The following is a 16355-nucleotide window of genomic DNA, read 5'->3' on the forward strand; positions in this document are numbered from 1 at the left end:
GGCAAGTATGGGTAGGCCTGGATGGCTATTAGCGAACACTTCCATCACTGATATTCTATGGTTCTTTTGGGAAAAACATACAATGAACAAAAAGGTTCATTGCAGGTTTCAAAGCAATATTTGTAAACTGAGTCACAGGAGACTGTGATGAGTGAATTGGCCCAAAATTCTCAGAATGTTAATGCAAGTATCTGGCTGAACATTGTCCTAAAAACTGGAGCAGTCAGATTATCTTTTTATTAAGATTTCTACCAGTTGCTAATATATTGACCATTCCAGAAGCAGTTTATAAAATTGATCCCAGAAACCTTGTTCAGATTCACATGACTGACTAGAGAACTGCAGACGGGTGGCAGGGTTATATGCAAATATGAGAGCTGAGAATTTTCTACTCTCTGAAAAGATGAAAAAGCAAACAAATATATAGAAATACTAGAAAATAGTGGTATGGCATTTCCTGTTTAGAATATCCTTTCTTGGGGCAGCTAGATGGCACAGTGGATAAAGCACTGGCCCTGAATTCAAGAGGACCTGAGTTCAAATCCAGCCTCAGACATTTGACACTTACTAGCTGTGTGACCCTGGGCAAGTCACTTAACCCTCATTGCACCACAAAAAAAAAAAAAAGAACATGCTTTCTTCTAATGCAGAGTGGAAATTACAAAGAGGTCAATTTAGACTTGATATCAGGAAAACCATTTTTAATAATAATAGTTATCCAAGGGCAGGAGGAGCTGCCTTGGGAGGTTCTCAGTCTCCCTTTTCAGGAGGTCTTTAAGCAAAGGTAATATGGTCACTTGTAAGGTATGTTGTAGTGGGGACTAGATATTCATGCCTACATGAATTATGCCTCAAAAGTTGGACTATATGGCCCTTCTAGTTCAGAAATTTTGTGATTTTGATTTTCTGGAATTCATTCATTCATTCATTCATTCATTCATTCATTCATTCATTCATTCATTCTACCAAGTTATTTAGTCTCCACCATGTGCAAGGACTGTAAGTAAGAAATTATTTTATTCCCTGGAAAAAGCTCCTGGTCAGAACTGCCAATTGTCTCATTCAATCTTTCCAATCCCCATTTTGAATAAATAAGCAATCAAACACCCAGCTAAATGAAATGAGTAATTCCTAACATCCCTGTCCAACGGAGCCAAACTGGGCTGCCCCTGAAAGGGTAGTGTGCTAAGCATCACTGTCAGGGCCTTCTTTAAACCAAGACTTTTCAATAATTCTAATGGAGTTACATATGGGATTAGCTATCCAATTAATTCTGGTCTTTTCTGCGAAAATATTGGTGAAACGGGATATTATGGTAAGTGGCGGCTTGAAACACCCATATGGTCACCACATGTACCCTGCGATGAATTCATTCATACCAGGACTCTCCCACCAAGATTGAAGGGTGATGGAACTCTATCTAGTGGGAGCATGTCTAAACAATGAGGCAATCCAGGCTGGAGCCAGTCCCCTAACGCCAAAGTGTTGTGTCAATAAACATTTGCATAATGAATGCTGCCTCCATCTTTCTGATATTCACAAGTGCCAAAGAGAAAAAGAGAGAATATTTCTTGCTGCTAAAAACAATTTTGGCTCTCATTTTTTTCTTTCCTTTTCTTTTTTATTAATTTTCTCCCCTATTCATCATCCTCACTTCATGGAGATGTGGGGCACTATGGGTTTGGAACAGAGCATACCATCAAACTCAGTTGATACATTGATTATTTTTATGGAATTGATTTTTCTTACTTTTTTTTCTCTTTTTCTTATTCTTTGTTACAATAGGAGATTTTTCTGGGTAGAGGAAGAAGGAGGAATATATTTGGAAATTAAGTGATTAAAAAGACAAAGGAACAATCTTTTTTAAAAGCAGCTTTCTTGCTTCAACGCAGTTTTGTGTAAATTTCACTTTTAACAGTAAGGTACAATGTTACTGTAGAGTAATAGAGTAGATTATTAGGAAAGGTAAAATATAACACACTGCTTGGCACAGAATAATTGCTTAAAGAATGCTCTGTGATTGTTCAATTGATTGATTAAAGTCATTTTGGTTATGATAGATGTGAAACCCATTATGATGAGCTCTGAGGTATGAGGCATTCATATGATTTTATGATCATTAATTTTTACCTGTTAAATAATACTTAAGGCAGATTGGACACTGGCCAGCGTATGACTGTGTTTCTCTTGCATGAAGATGTTTATTGTAATGGATTTCTGTCTATATTATTTTTTATTAGATAGATCATGCTAATTGATATCAAGTGTCTAAAGTACCTAGTAAAACCCTTATACCTATTATTGGAGCATAAAAAATAGCCTTTAAAATGGGTATAGGGCATAAGTATGATCAACCAACCATATGATTGCTCACATGCCTATTTTCAAGGAAGCTTTCTTGTAGCACTGTCAATTCTCATAGAAATTTTAAAAATCCAATATAATCCCTAGGTTCTAAATAAATGCATAAATATGTTAGTCTTACCAAAGGCCTGAGTTCAGGATGTGTCAGGATGTAACCATTATTGGTGATTGCAAAAGCATAACCGTGAATCCCCAACTGTTTTAGAGAAGGGAAAAAAAAAACATAATTAGCTCTCTCACCTGTTAAACCCCAGAGCAGCCAGACACTTAGTAACTCAGAGCTTACATTTGGCATTCATAACTCTTATCAGCCCAGTATTTCATTAAAATGAACACAAAGCACTGATCCTTGACATTTGGTGGAAATGGAAGCTTGCCAATGGGATGAGCTTGGTAAATAGCATGATCTTAAGATAGTCAATGGATGCTTGTGAAACACTTCCTCCAATTTATTGAAAGTGAAAACAATTTCTAATATATATTTTTTTCTTATTGCTTCAAAGGCTTATGTATATTCACTGGGAAGTTCTCCAAATGAATGCATGCCTTTCTGCTTCCTAGGAGGTGCTAGGAGAACTGGAATACTGACATACAAGCATCTGAGCACATTATCTTTTTAGGGACCCTTTTCTTGGGAAGGGGGGCGCATAGGAGGCTGTCATTTTCCCAACGTCTCAAAGGCTAAATAAGCATTCATTTTCCAACCTTAAGGCTACAAGCCTCCTCTGAGAGATTGCCTTCCCTCTATTGTGTCTCCCCTGAATTATTTCCCATGCACTTCTACCTACACAAAACCTGAGGGGTAATTGTAAATGCAGGGGCCGATTGAATTTATGGTTTCTGAGTCAATGGTGAGATGGGAAATAGTTTGAGAGCAATGAAATGTTTTATTCACTCTAAAAAGTATGGTAATCAAATTTAACACTGAACTTATTTAAATAATAATCCCAGCTTTTGGACAATATTTCTATTACACAGTTGACTGCACCCATTGGCTACAATAAATTTACCTACAAATAATTCATGTATTAAAACTTCCTTGAGTATAGAACCCCCACTGATATGTTTCAGGGGAAAAAAAAAGAAAAGAAAATGTAACCCACTTTTGCAAGAGCAATGAAAAGAACTGGGGGCAGGGAAGCCTTCTATTTTTCCATTGAGCTATTTCATAGCTATGAATTGTCCTGGTGGTAAATGTTATTTTCTAAGAAAAAAAATGGTCTTTGCACTTTATGTAACCAACCATGGAACTCTTTGAGGAATCGACCTACAGAGCTTTCAAAGCATGAATCACCCAGTCTGTTTATTAGTTTAAACTTGAGCTATTGGAACGTTTCCTCAGAAAAATGGACATATTCAATTAATAGTTTTCCAAGCATCCCATCTAGGGAAAGGAATAGCAGTATGAGGAAGAGATAGGGTACAATATGAATCATTGAAGGGACTTCCTGAAACACTGAGATCACAGATCCATTTAAGTAATTATTATTTATCTTAGAGTTAATGTGACCAGCAAGTCTTAATAAGGTCTACTTGACTTTCAGGGTAAAGGTTCATTTCAATGTTATTTTAGATAAATAAGAGATCATTTTCTTTTTGAGATGAATGTGGACAAGTTTATATTTTCTTTCCAGGAAAATGTCAGGAGAAGTCAGCGGCCTTGCAGTATTTGCTGTGCATGACTCCTTTCCGGGACAGAACAGTGACATTTCAGGAATGATTCTGAAAGTTTGGCTTTTTCCATTAGCCCTAAATGACATTGGATGGGAAATCTACACCCTTCATTAAAAAGGCAAGTGGTATTTTGAAAGCTAGTTCATCTTTCCCTGGACAGGCTTTCTTATCTCCCTCATGTCTGTCAGAAGGAAAGGAGAAATTTGAAGGAATCCCATTTGCTTTGTGGCCTACAAAATGAAGACTTTGAGTCTAAATTAACTCATGCTCTCATTCCTGGAAGACTCTGACCATGTTGATTTTTTTCAAAGGCATAGTAAGGCACAATAAAAATAAAATAATAATAACCATAATAATAATAATAATCACTAAGCATTTGTATAGCATTTCCAGGTTTGTAAAGCACCCTGGGAGACATGTTGTAATCATCCTCCATTTTTAAGACTGTGTGAAAGCAAGGGACTTGCTCATAGTAAAACAGCTAGAAAGAGTCTGAGATATGAATGAGTCATTCTTCCTAGCATGTTTAGCATCTTTAGAAGTTTCCATCTTTACCCCCTGATCCCCACAAGTGGTCCATGCTCCTTGGCAAGCTAGGGTAAATCCCAACCTCTCAGTGTACCAAGTAATTCTCAAAGAATATATATTATAGGCCATGCAATGATGTGTATTAAAGGACGGAGTTTCACACAGGTCTGTACCTAAACCAAAAAAAAAAAAAATCTAAAAGGCAACAAAGCTGAATTTGCTTCTCTAAACATCAGTTTCCTCATCTATAAAATTAGGGATTGGACTAGATGCTATTGCTCTGAAGTCTCTTTGGGCTTGAAATATGTGATTCCATGAATAGCTTGTGTTAGGATATAAAGGGGTCCCCATCAGAGAATGGCTTCAAACACAGGTTGGATAACCAAGGTAAAAGGACTTCCTTTTGTGGTGTGTCAGACCAAATAGCTATGCCCATCGCTTCCCACAGTGAAATCCCCCCATTCCTTATAAATTAAAAACAAGGTTTCTAGCTCCAACAGTGGAAGGAGATTCCCATCAAGGAATCTCTCTATAAAGATGAAATTCACAAGTCTCGATGAAAACAAAAAATTGACCAAACACATTGCTAGCCCTTTCTTCCCCTTCCATGTTACCTTATATTTAGGAATGGTCTTCAGTAGCTCTTTCACTGGGACATCAGTGCCAACCACTCCAAGCAGAATCCCTTTGCTTCTCTGTTAACAGTGACAGTGATTTTGAAAAAAAAAAAAAGATCATTAGAGCTGAGATCACATTCTATTAAAAATATGTATTTAGGAATTCTCTGTTGCACCTAATAAAGAATGAAAATGAGCTAGGTTTCCCTCCTGGAAGGAAGGAAAACCTACTACAAGCCTGGAGGAAAGAATTGTTTTAGCTCATCTAGCAAATACATACAATCTTTCTTTTGCAAGGCAATGGGGGTTAAGTGACTTGCCCAGGGTCACACAGCTAGTAAGTGTCAAGTGTCTGAGGCCGGATTTGAACCCGGGTACTCCTGAATCCAAGGCCGGCGCTTTATCCACTGCGCCACCTAGCTGCCCCCCAATCTTTCTTTTTTTAAAGAAAATTAGAAGTCAGTTAAAGAAGGGAGAGGCAGATAGCAGGGAGTGTGGATTGGGGAAACAGTGGTCAGATGTAAAACACTTTTGAGGAATAACAGGGTGAAAAGGACAATGAGAGAAGGATAAACAAATGAAATAGGATGGAGGGAAATACACAGCTATTAATCAAAACTGGAAAAAATTACAGCAATTGTTTCTGATAAAGGCTTCATTTCTCAAATATATAGAGAACTAAGTCAAATTTATAAGAATATAAGTCATTCCCTAATCGATAAATGGTAAAAGGATATGAAGAGGCAAGTTTTCAGAGGAAGAACTAAAGCTACCTATAATCTTATGAAAAAAAAACAACACTCTAAATCACTACTGATTAGAGAAATGCAAATTAAAACAAATCTAAGGTATCATTCCACACCTATCAGATTGGCTAATATGACAAAAAAGGAAAATTATAAATGTGGAAGTAAATGGAGCAAAATTGGGATACTAATGCACTTTTGCTAGAGTTGTGAACTGATCCAACCATTTTGGGGAGCAATTTGGAACTATGCCTAAAGGGCTATAAAATTGTGCATATTCTTTGACTCAGAAATAATACTACTAAGTCTCTATCCCAAAGAGTTGAAAGGAAAGGGAAAAGGACCTATATCAACTAAATATATTTGTAGTAGTTCTTTTTGTGGTGGCAAAGAATTGGAAATTGAGGGGATGCCCATCAGTTAAAAAATGGCTGAACAAGTAGCAGTATATGATTGTCATGAAATATTACTGTACTCTAACAAATGACAAGGGGAATGGTTTCATAAAAACCTAGAAAGACTTATATGAACTGATGCAAAGTGAAGTGTAAAGAACCAGAAAAATCATTGTACATAGTAAGCAATATTGCACAATGTTCAACTATGAATGACTTAGCTACTTTGATCAAGACAATGATCCAAGACAATTCCAAAGGATTCATGATGAAAAATACTATATATATATATCCAGAGATAGAACTAATGAAATCTGAAAGCAGATTGAAGCAGACTTTTTTTAACTTAAAATTTTCGTTTTCTTTTTTCTTTTTTTTTGTATGTATTTTATTTTACAACCTAATATGGAATTATGTTTCATGGGACTGCAGATGTAAAATGTATTTAAATTGGTTGCTTTCTCAATGGTGGGAAAAGGGGAAGGAGAAAGTGAGAGAATTTGGAGCTCAAAATTTTTAAAAAGGAATATTAAAAGATGTTTTTCCTTGTAATTGTCAAAAAAATATCAATGAGATACAAAGAAAGGAAGAAAAGGAAACAAAATGAGAAATCAGGCTGAGTCTGGAGGGGAGGAGAACCAAAGTTATAATTACTCAACCAAACAACAGGTATTTATTAAAAATTTTCTTTGAGCCAGGAACTATGGCATTATGGATAGAGAACTAATGTCAAAGACAGGAAGACCTGGGTTATCTGGCCCATACCAGTTATGGGACCCTGACACATCCTCTCAGTTATCTAGACAAATCTGGAAAAAATATAAAACATAGAAGAGGTGCCAACTTGAATTGGGAGAGGTAATTCCCTCATGGAGGAGATCCTCATAGGTCAAAGTCCTTATATCCTAAGGTCTGGGGATACAAGGAAAAATCTATAAGAAGTTGAAACTCTAATGGGGGAGACACTGTGAATTAATCAATCAATCTATCTCTCTATGTAATCTCTATCTCTCTATATATTTCTATCTATATATCTATATACACACACATATACATACACACACACACACACACACACAAGATACCAATTGAGTAGATCAAAATTAACTGGTTCCCCCTCATGAAACACATTTATAAGATAAAAAATAACAACATAAAAATGCCAGGTCCATCCTCTCTCAGCTTTCACTGCCATCTTGTGCCCAGGAGAGTGAAAGAAAAAAACAGAGAATGATGGAGCAATACTGAGCAATTTACAAGTGATTCCAGTCCCAGAATCAGAATTTTACAAGCTGGAAGGGACCTCAGAGACAATCTTGTTGAAGCCCTTCATTTTGCAAATAGGGAAACTGAGGTCATAGAGGTGATATGGCAGATCACTTAGGATGTGATGCCAGGTCTTCCACCTCCAAATCCACTTTTTTTCCCCAGGGTGCCATGCTTCCTACTCAAACATTCTAGAAAAAGAAGCCTAAATGACCTCAGTAAAATCCTCATGGGATGAAGTAACCTGATCTGTGCAAGTATATATTGATTATTGTCTTTTTCCTTAAGGAACATTTGAGCTGAATCTGTGAGTTCATCAGTGTGGAAAATGTCTTCTTTTTGATACATTTCAGGGATTTGTCTGGAACTTATCCTTTCAGAGGACTGACCTGGTGGAGCACTCAGAAGTTAAGTGACTTGTTCAAGGTCCCACTGAATGTATGAGATGTGTCCCTCTCAGTCCAAGGTAGGTTCTCAATCTACCTTGTGACATGTCACCTCTGTCTTCCCTTCAGGAAAATAATTGTAAAATTCAGCAACAAGCATTTAAGTGCCTACGAAGTACTTGACCCATACTAGGCACAGAAGTAACAAATACAAAGATGAGATAACCTATACCCTCAAGGACTTACAAAGAAAGAGCAGAGATACATGCTTAGAGATTAGTAAATGCAGGAGAGATACAAAAGAAAAAGAGGATGATGTTGTGGGGGTGAGAGGAGACAGGCACTAAAACTAGAAGAAGTGGGGAAAACTTCTTGATGGAGGGAGGACATGAGCTCAGCTCTGAGAAGGGAGCAAGAGATTACCAGAGGGGACCAGAAGAAGAGGAACAGTATAGGCATGGAGGACAAAGAGCCTGGATAAAGGCACCAAGACTGATGGGGGAATATTATATAAGTAAAATCCCACAGGCCAGATTAATTGAAGCCCAGAGAAGGGGAGGGATGTGCAATCAGCCTGCAAAGATAGTCTGTAGCCAGGTTCTTCAGGGCTTTAAGTGTCTATGGGAAAGTGTCTTTTATGCTAAGGTAAATGGGGAGCCCCTAAAGCTTTTTGAGAAGAAGAGTGATACGTTAAGATCTTCACTATGAGGAATAACACTTTAGCAGATATGTGGAGACAAGAGTGGAGAAGGGAGAGGAGACACTGGAGACAGGGGGATAAATCAGGAGACTGTTGCAAAAGTCCTGGTGAGAACTGATCAGCTTGCCCTTGCCATAGTCACAGAGACCTCTGTGGCTCTTCCTTCCCTGGTGATTGGATGCTTTAAAATAAGGAAACTGAATGCCATGAAATAATGTATGTTTGGATACTTCTGGGATCTGTCTGCTTCTAATTATCCTGACTACAGATGGATACTCAAAATATATATATATATATATATATATATATATATATAATAAATGAATACATATTAAATAAATTAATAAATAGGTGTATGTATGTATATATAAACACCAACACTTGAGATTAACAAGGCTGACAAGAACCTTTGAATTGACTCATTGCAATGCCATGGGGAGAAATCAACACTTACAGTTTCATTTTGCTTGCTGAAAACAGGCATGGCGACCGTCGTCATCAAGACCAGCCCCTGATCATCTGCAAGCTAGAAGAGGAAAGAAAAATAGGTTACTGGTGGTCCACCGTTATTTCTAGTAGAGGTATCAAAGGAAATTAAGCTTAGACCAAGGCCAAGGTCAAACATTCATGGCTGGCATCTTCTTTATGCAATTGAGGATTGGTAACTTTGACTGGACAGAAATTGGTCACATTCCTCCAGCATTTTCAGGTCCAGGCTAGCTCAGTTATTACTGGCCTGTGTCCCAGATTGACCAGGAGTGAAGCTGGAAGACCTAGAACTCAAATATCATGAAATTTGAGTTCTGAATTGATAGGATAACAGCACAACAATTTGAATGGTCCACAACCACAACAGTTGACAATGATGGAATAATAATAGTTAAAAATGGTTATATTTGGATAGTTCTTTAAGGTTTGCAAAGCAAATTATATATGAATCATCCACTTTGATTCGCACAACAGCATTGTGAGATTGGTGCTATTATTATCTCCATTTTTACAAATGAAGAAACTGAGGTACAGAGAGATTAAGGAACCTGCCCAGGGTCACAAAGCTGGTAAATGTCTGAGACTGGGCTTAAAAGTAGGTCTTATAACTCCAAGGCCTTTATATTTTGCTTTAGACTGCATGCCCTATCATGGATGCAGCAGGTATTTGTTAGTGAGCACAGCTGGAGTTATTAAATTGTATTTTTCCAGTGACAAAAACTATGATTGAATCAGTTAATATTTGTAAGCATTATTATTTCAGCAACAGGAGACCTGAGATGGACCTTATCAGATATGAAGCTTGAATACAGCTTCTATTTCAATCACATGGCGATTCAATACTTTAGCAATACAGTGTTAAACGCACACACACACACACACACACACACACACACACAACCCTTTTTTCCCCCCTCCCTAATGGTAAACTGATAGGAAAATCACCAGGTCCTAATCCAGTCCTAAATAAACAAAGGAAAGGGCCTAGGCTCCATTTGGCCCCATCCACCACATAGTGATTTCAACTTTAACTCACCAGGGGAGGCCTTGGCCATGTGTGTGACCGGACTGTGGGAATTCATTTGCCCATTCAGATTTCCAGTCAATCATGGCTCAACTAGATATGGGCAGGAACTCAGAACCATGTTTTTCATTTGCATGCTGGTTTCAGAGTCAGAAGGCTGGGTTCAAATTCTGATTCTCTTCCTGGCTACCCAACTGACTCACTTCTCTGAATATCCTTATCTACTGATTGAGGGGAAATGGTCTTAATGACATCCCTTCCAGCTCAGAGTCTAGAATCCCAAGGAACTTTGGGCATGTTTCATCTCTGGATATTGTGGCTTCTATCTCAAACCTGTCTCCAGGAGACCCTCTTAGTTGTAAGCAGGGGGCTATGACCTTTTAAGAGTAATATAATCTCTTTGAGATCATAAAACCTGATCTTGCTCTGGAGCTGAAGGGCCTTGAAAGGGTACTTAGTCAATTTCCTTCATTATATAAATGAGGATACTGAAGTCCAGAAGGTTAAGACACTTGCCCAGGATTGGAGGGATGTCCGTCAATTGGAGAATGGCTAAATAAGTTGTAGTATATGAATATAATGGGATACTATTGTGCTGTAAGAGAGGATGAGCAGGCAGATTTCAGAGAAACCTGGATGGACTTACATGAACTGATGCTGAGTGAGGTAAGCAGAACCAGGAGAACATTGTACACACTATCAACAACATTGTAAGATGATCAACTGAGATAGACTTAACTCTTCTCAGCAATACAATGGTCCAAGATAATTTCAAAGGATTCATGATGAAAAATGATCTCCAAATCCAGAAAAAAGAACTGTGGAATCTAGTTAGAATGAACCATACTGTTTATACTTTTTTGTTTTTCTTTTGTTTTTTTTTTTCCCTTTTTTGAGGTTTTTCCCTTTTGTTCTGATTCTTCTTTCACAACATGACAAATGCAGAATGTGATTGTACATATACAACTATATCATATTGTTTTCTTTCTTGGGGAAGGGGGAGGGAAGGGAGGGAGGAGAAAAGATTTGAAACTAGAAATCTTAAAAAAAAAAGTTGAAAACTATCTCTACATGTAACTAGAAAAGACTAAAGTACTTTTATAATTAAAAAAAAAAGAAAGAAAAGACACTTGTCCAGGGTCAAACTGGTAGCTTGCAAGTAACTGAGATGGGATTTGAACCCAAGTCATTACATTAGAGATCCTTGGACCTTTTCACTGGGTTGCATAAATGAGAACATACTTTATTTTATTCCTATGCCTAATAGTGAATGAGAACATATATTTGCTTTGGGGATGTTAATAAAGTACCAATAGTGGGCCAGGCATTGTGCCTGGTTCTGGGGATCTGAAGACAAATCAGTCAGCCCCTGCCCTCAAGGAGTTCACATTCTATTTGGGAAGAGAACTTGAGCATATATAAGTATGCACAAATGAGTTAGCCATTGCGTCCTCAAATTTGATGGCTTTCCACCCTAAAAGGGTTTGGGGAATTGGTGAATGGGGGTTTTAGATGGAGAGAAGGTTCATTCATAGCCTAACATGTACTACAGGGGCTACTTGGGTAGAAGCTACCCTTATGATTCCCCTACAAGGTTTCCAAGAAAAACTCAGACAGTGAATAAACATTTATGTTAATGGAGGGGCTGGGAGGTTACTGTTGTCCACCTGGGCAAACTTCCAGCCATGTCAAGTCCAAGTGGAGATCCTAAGAGAAAGCCCTCTTCCAGTAGGCTTGCCCACGTGGAGCATCTGTATCTGCATGGCTGGGGCTGGGGCTTGGTCCCATAATGAGAATATATTCAGCCAGATCCTTCATTTCCTATTCTACATGACGGGGTGCGCTGGTATCAAAGGAAATGATGAATAATGCTGAACATCTGGTTTATAAAACACACACTTGCTCAACAGATTGACAGCTTCCTGTCAGTTTCCCAAGTTAATCATACATGTGGGGGAGTATGAATATGCATTTGCTATCTTCTGCTAGATTCACATTTAAGTACAAGGGCTCAATCCCAAATGGACCAAGCCTTGATGGGCACAAACCCCAGTCTGGGGACCAATGGGAATAAAGCGAACATATGTGTATATAGTTTTCTGCTGTATATGGGTAGAGTATATTTACTTATACTCTATATGTGTATGTATATATAGTATGGTGCAGTGTATATGTCTGTTTGTATGCATATGTATGTTCCACTGTCTAGTCTGCTTTGATACACCATGAAAATCCATTATTGGTCCATAAATTCCTAACTGGAGCTATTGTCAAGTTGGTGGCCAGCTGCCAACTAGCAAACCTCTTTTTTGACTGATGTTCAGGAAGTCAGTACATATTTGAAGGGAGCAGGGGAGGCAGGGGCAGGGGGAGGGAGCCAACCTAACATAATAAAGAGTCAACCAAAGAATTAGGCAGACCTGGGTTTCAGTCTCCCTCCTGATCCATACTGGTTATATGACCCTGGAAAAGTCACTTAATGTCTCAGAGACCCCAACACATCTCTATATCTATACATTGCAGATTCTTTATGACTTGTAATGATAGGGTGATTCTTCACAGAGTTCCTGATGAACTCAGAAACATAAAGCCAGAAAAAAAAAGTAACTAAGTCCAGTAGTCCTGAATCCATTTGTTTTTTTAAGCACACAAGACTGAGGCAATTAGAGTCCCAGGGTTTAAAAGAGGATTGGTTCTCCAATATGCATTACTCTAATCCTTGATTTTATATATAGATAAGGAAACAGAATTGACTTGCTCACATTGTTTTTTGTTTGTTTGTTTGGCAGGGCAATGGGGGTTAAGTGACTTGCCCAGGGTCACACAGCTAGTAAGTGTCAAGTGTCTGAGGCCAGATTTGAACTCAGGTACTCCTGAATCCAGGGCCAGTGCTTTTCCACTGCACCACCTAGCCACCCCTATTCCTCACATTGTTAATAGCAGGGCCAGGACTTAAACCTAGGTCTTCTGGTTCTAGTCCCAATGTTCCATTCTGAATACCACAGCTATAAATAGAATTATTTTATGTAGAAATTTAGTCATGAATGTGGGAAATCATGAGTATGCATTTACCAACTTCTGTGACATTCAAGGAGAAAACTTCTCAGGAAAATTATGACTCCAGGCACCTTTTTAAGTAGGAAAAACTTAGTGCTGATGGGAGACTCCAAAGATGGCTTGGGCAAAGCTGCTACTGTCCATGTGCCCACTCCTCCAGAGAAAATAAGAGAATCTGTCCCCAAATAGCATTCAAAACCTCAACTATGCCAGCCAATAATTTGGGAAATGGGATTCTGTGTGACAGAGAAAAATTAGTACCACTGATTAGTTAGCTTTCAATATATTTAAACTGTTCATAGGGGAGGTTTTGCCTTTTACACATGGAGAAGGAAAATGGTAAGGGGGCTGTTAGGGCCAAATTTATTATGGGGAGTGTTAACTGGGCCAAGTAACTGGCTTTGGATTCAGGAACCCTATGATCCAAGTTCTGTCTCTGATGGGCACTGGTTGTTGAAACCTGGGCAGATCCCTTACACTCCTAATGTCCCACACAAATCCCTAAGGCTGAAAGCTACAAATGAATTACTGAGCTCTATCAGTAGAGGTTGTTTCCATAGTGCGAGTTGCCCACTCACATAAGATCAGATCAGGATTGAAATAATAAAAAGGCCATGTGAGAAACAAGCATACCAACAGGAAGCCAGATTTGGCAGGATTCCATTGTATGGAAATCTCCAGTAAGGCTCAGATGGGGGACATGAGAATAAGTTAATCAGCAGGCAAAGCAGCGTAAGGTCATGTTCAACTGGACTTTGAAGAAGAATGTCCCTCCAGAAGAGATGGAGCTACTCTCTAGTATAATAAACAAGCATTTACCAAGTACTTCCTCTTCTGCCAGGAAGTCTCTACATGCAAGGAATACAAACACAAATGTGAAATAGTCCCTGCCCTCAAGAAATTTGTAGTCTATAAAGGCAAACAACAGGTACAATGTCATTTTTTTGATGTATTGATCAGTTTTGCCCTTTTTTCTTCTTTAAAAAAAATCTTTTGTATAAGGGATGGTCCTCAGAGAAGCAAGAGAAGAATATAGAGGGAAATGTAGACTATGTAAAAGCAAAATATATGAAGAAATCCTATTTTAACAAAGATGAGGGTGGTGAGCAGCACATCATTAGTATTCATAACCAAGGATGGGAATAATATGAACTCACAAATGATGACTGGTAAAATTCCCTTATTTTTGCAGAGGAAGTGTATGAAAACCTAGGCTACCAAAGCAAAGGTCCCTCAGGATAACCAAGATTGAACCTGGCTGATATGCAAATAATCAGACTTCTTGAGAACAATAGAAACATAAACCAAATAGGTTTCTCTTGAATCTTCAGGAGACATCATCATCTGCTGTCTTGGTTCACCAACATCCCTGAGCCATTTGGAGGGTACATGGCTGTTCATATCTGCAAAAATCTCCAGAGGCTTTCTCTTCTATATCCATATTGCTTCCAAGGAGTGAGCTATCAGATTGATGTCTACTGTGCAACTGGAATTAAGAGCATTCTGTTGTAAACCCAGGAAGCAGGGAGTTAATGAATCCTAACCTGACTGAGCTAGGAACTGCATAGCCTCCCCTTCCAGCTACTTAAATCCTCTTCTCTTCTACATCTCATTGGAATCTCTTGAGAATTACCATGCAATTGCATATGACCGAGTTCCTGAGAAAAAGTAAAATGGGTGCTTGTCTTTGTAAGTGTGATTCATTCTGCTGCTGTCTTTGTGGGGGAATGGTTTCTCTGTTTAATACAAATAAAATTTAGGTGGCAGCAGAATATATTAGAAAGTAGACTCCAAATACATTGTATTTCGAGAGACATGGAAATAGGAAAAGTCACATGAACTTGGAGCAGAAATTGTGTCTCAGTTAAATATTTTTTAAAGGTAGTGGTGGCAAATAATATCTCAGAGAAGTCAACAGCAAAAATAGATCTGGTTATGTAGGGGCCAAATTTAATATGTGGAGAGTTAATTGGGTGGCTCGCCATAATATTGGGGTTCAGAAAATAATGAGGGAACTCTAGGTCCAAAACTTCCTTCCTACTGAACTGCCTTTTAGTTATTTCTCCCAGGCCAATAAGAAAGGAGCTTAACAGTCTCTTTTCCACAAATGAATCAAGTTTTATAATGGAAATAAAATACACAGCAAAGTTGAAATTAATAAAGTCAAGGACAAGGGAATAGGGAAAAAGGAAAATTGATAATCCCCCTAACTCTAACAAAAGCCCATACAATCATCAAACTCACTTCCAGCTCAGCTAATTCAAAGAGCCAGGCTCATTTTAGTAACTCACCACCTGGGGTAGTTTCAATGGGAAACAGCTATGCAGCCAGGGCCCACAGGACAAACTGCCAGGAAAAACCTCTCTTTCTCTCTCTCTCTCTCTCTCTCTCTCTCTCTCTCTCTCTCTCTCTCTCTCTCTCTCTCTCTCTCTCTCTCTCTCTCTCTCTCTCTCTCTCTCCTCCATTCCCTGCAGCTCACCAACTGGAAAGAGACCAAGCTTCCCTCAGCCAGCATTTACTTTCCCTCCCCCAAAAGGGAGAGTCATTCCTCTGCTGACATCAGCAGCATAAGTGTCCTCAGGGCAGGCCAGGTGTGGCCCATCATCCAATCATCCCTAGCCTTCCAAACACTACTAGATCATTTAGGTGAGATTCCCGAGACACTTGCCAAATTGCATTATTTTACCACAGTTCCAAGGGATAAGCCAAGAAAATATATTATGCTTAAAGGTACCTATGTAAGGTCGGTACCTATGCAGAGCTTACTTCTGTCCTCATTTCAAGAGTTAGGTCTTGATGTTCCTAAGTGTGAGCCAAGGGTGTTCCTAAGTGTGAACCAAGGGTCAAGTTGTGCATCTCACTAGCCTCTGGCTATGTTAACATGACTTCTTGGTCACCTAGGAATATAACTTCCCAATCACATGGGTCGAGATCCACCTTCAAATTTGCTAGATGTAAGAAGACAGTATGAATCTCCATATTCTGCAATGGTAAACAAATCTGTTTCCTTCAGGAGATATACGGGGCAGGAAGGGGGGGAGGGACATCTGTTGCTGTTGTTTAGTTTTTGTTTTCTAGATTTTGCTGTTGTTTAGTCCACATGTTGAAC

General features: G+C 38.6%; 1 protein-coding gene across 2 annotated transcripts in view; it reads right to left on the bottom strand.

The window, feature by feature from the left end:
- Positions 1-16355, bottom strand: part of CACNA2D3 (calcium voltage-gated channel auxiliary subunit alpha2delta 3) — a 1069564-nt gene that overhangs the window by 256971 nt on the left and 796238 nt on the right. For both annotated transcript variants that reach the window (XM_043978536.1, XM_043978534.1), the window contains exons 15-17: positions 9131-9202; positions 5181-5261; positions 2486-2560 (exon numbers count right to left, since the gene is read on the bottom strand). In XM_043978536.1, the coding sequence (XP_043834471.1) occupies positions 2486-2560; positions 5181-5261; positions 9131-9202 (228 nt within the window). The remainder of the gene's footprint in view (positions 1-2485; positions 2561-5180; positions 5262-9130; positions 9203-16355) is intronic.

This window comes from Dromiciops gliroides, chromosome 1 (genome assembly GCF_019393635.1).
Source record: "Dromiciops gliroides isolate mDroGli1 chromosome 1, mDroGli1.pri, whole genome shotgun sequence".
Lineage (NCBI taxonomy): Eukaryota > Metazoa > Chordata > Mammalia > Microbiotheria > Microbiotheriidae > Dromiciops > Dromiciops gliroides.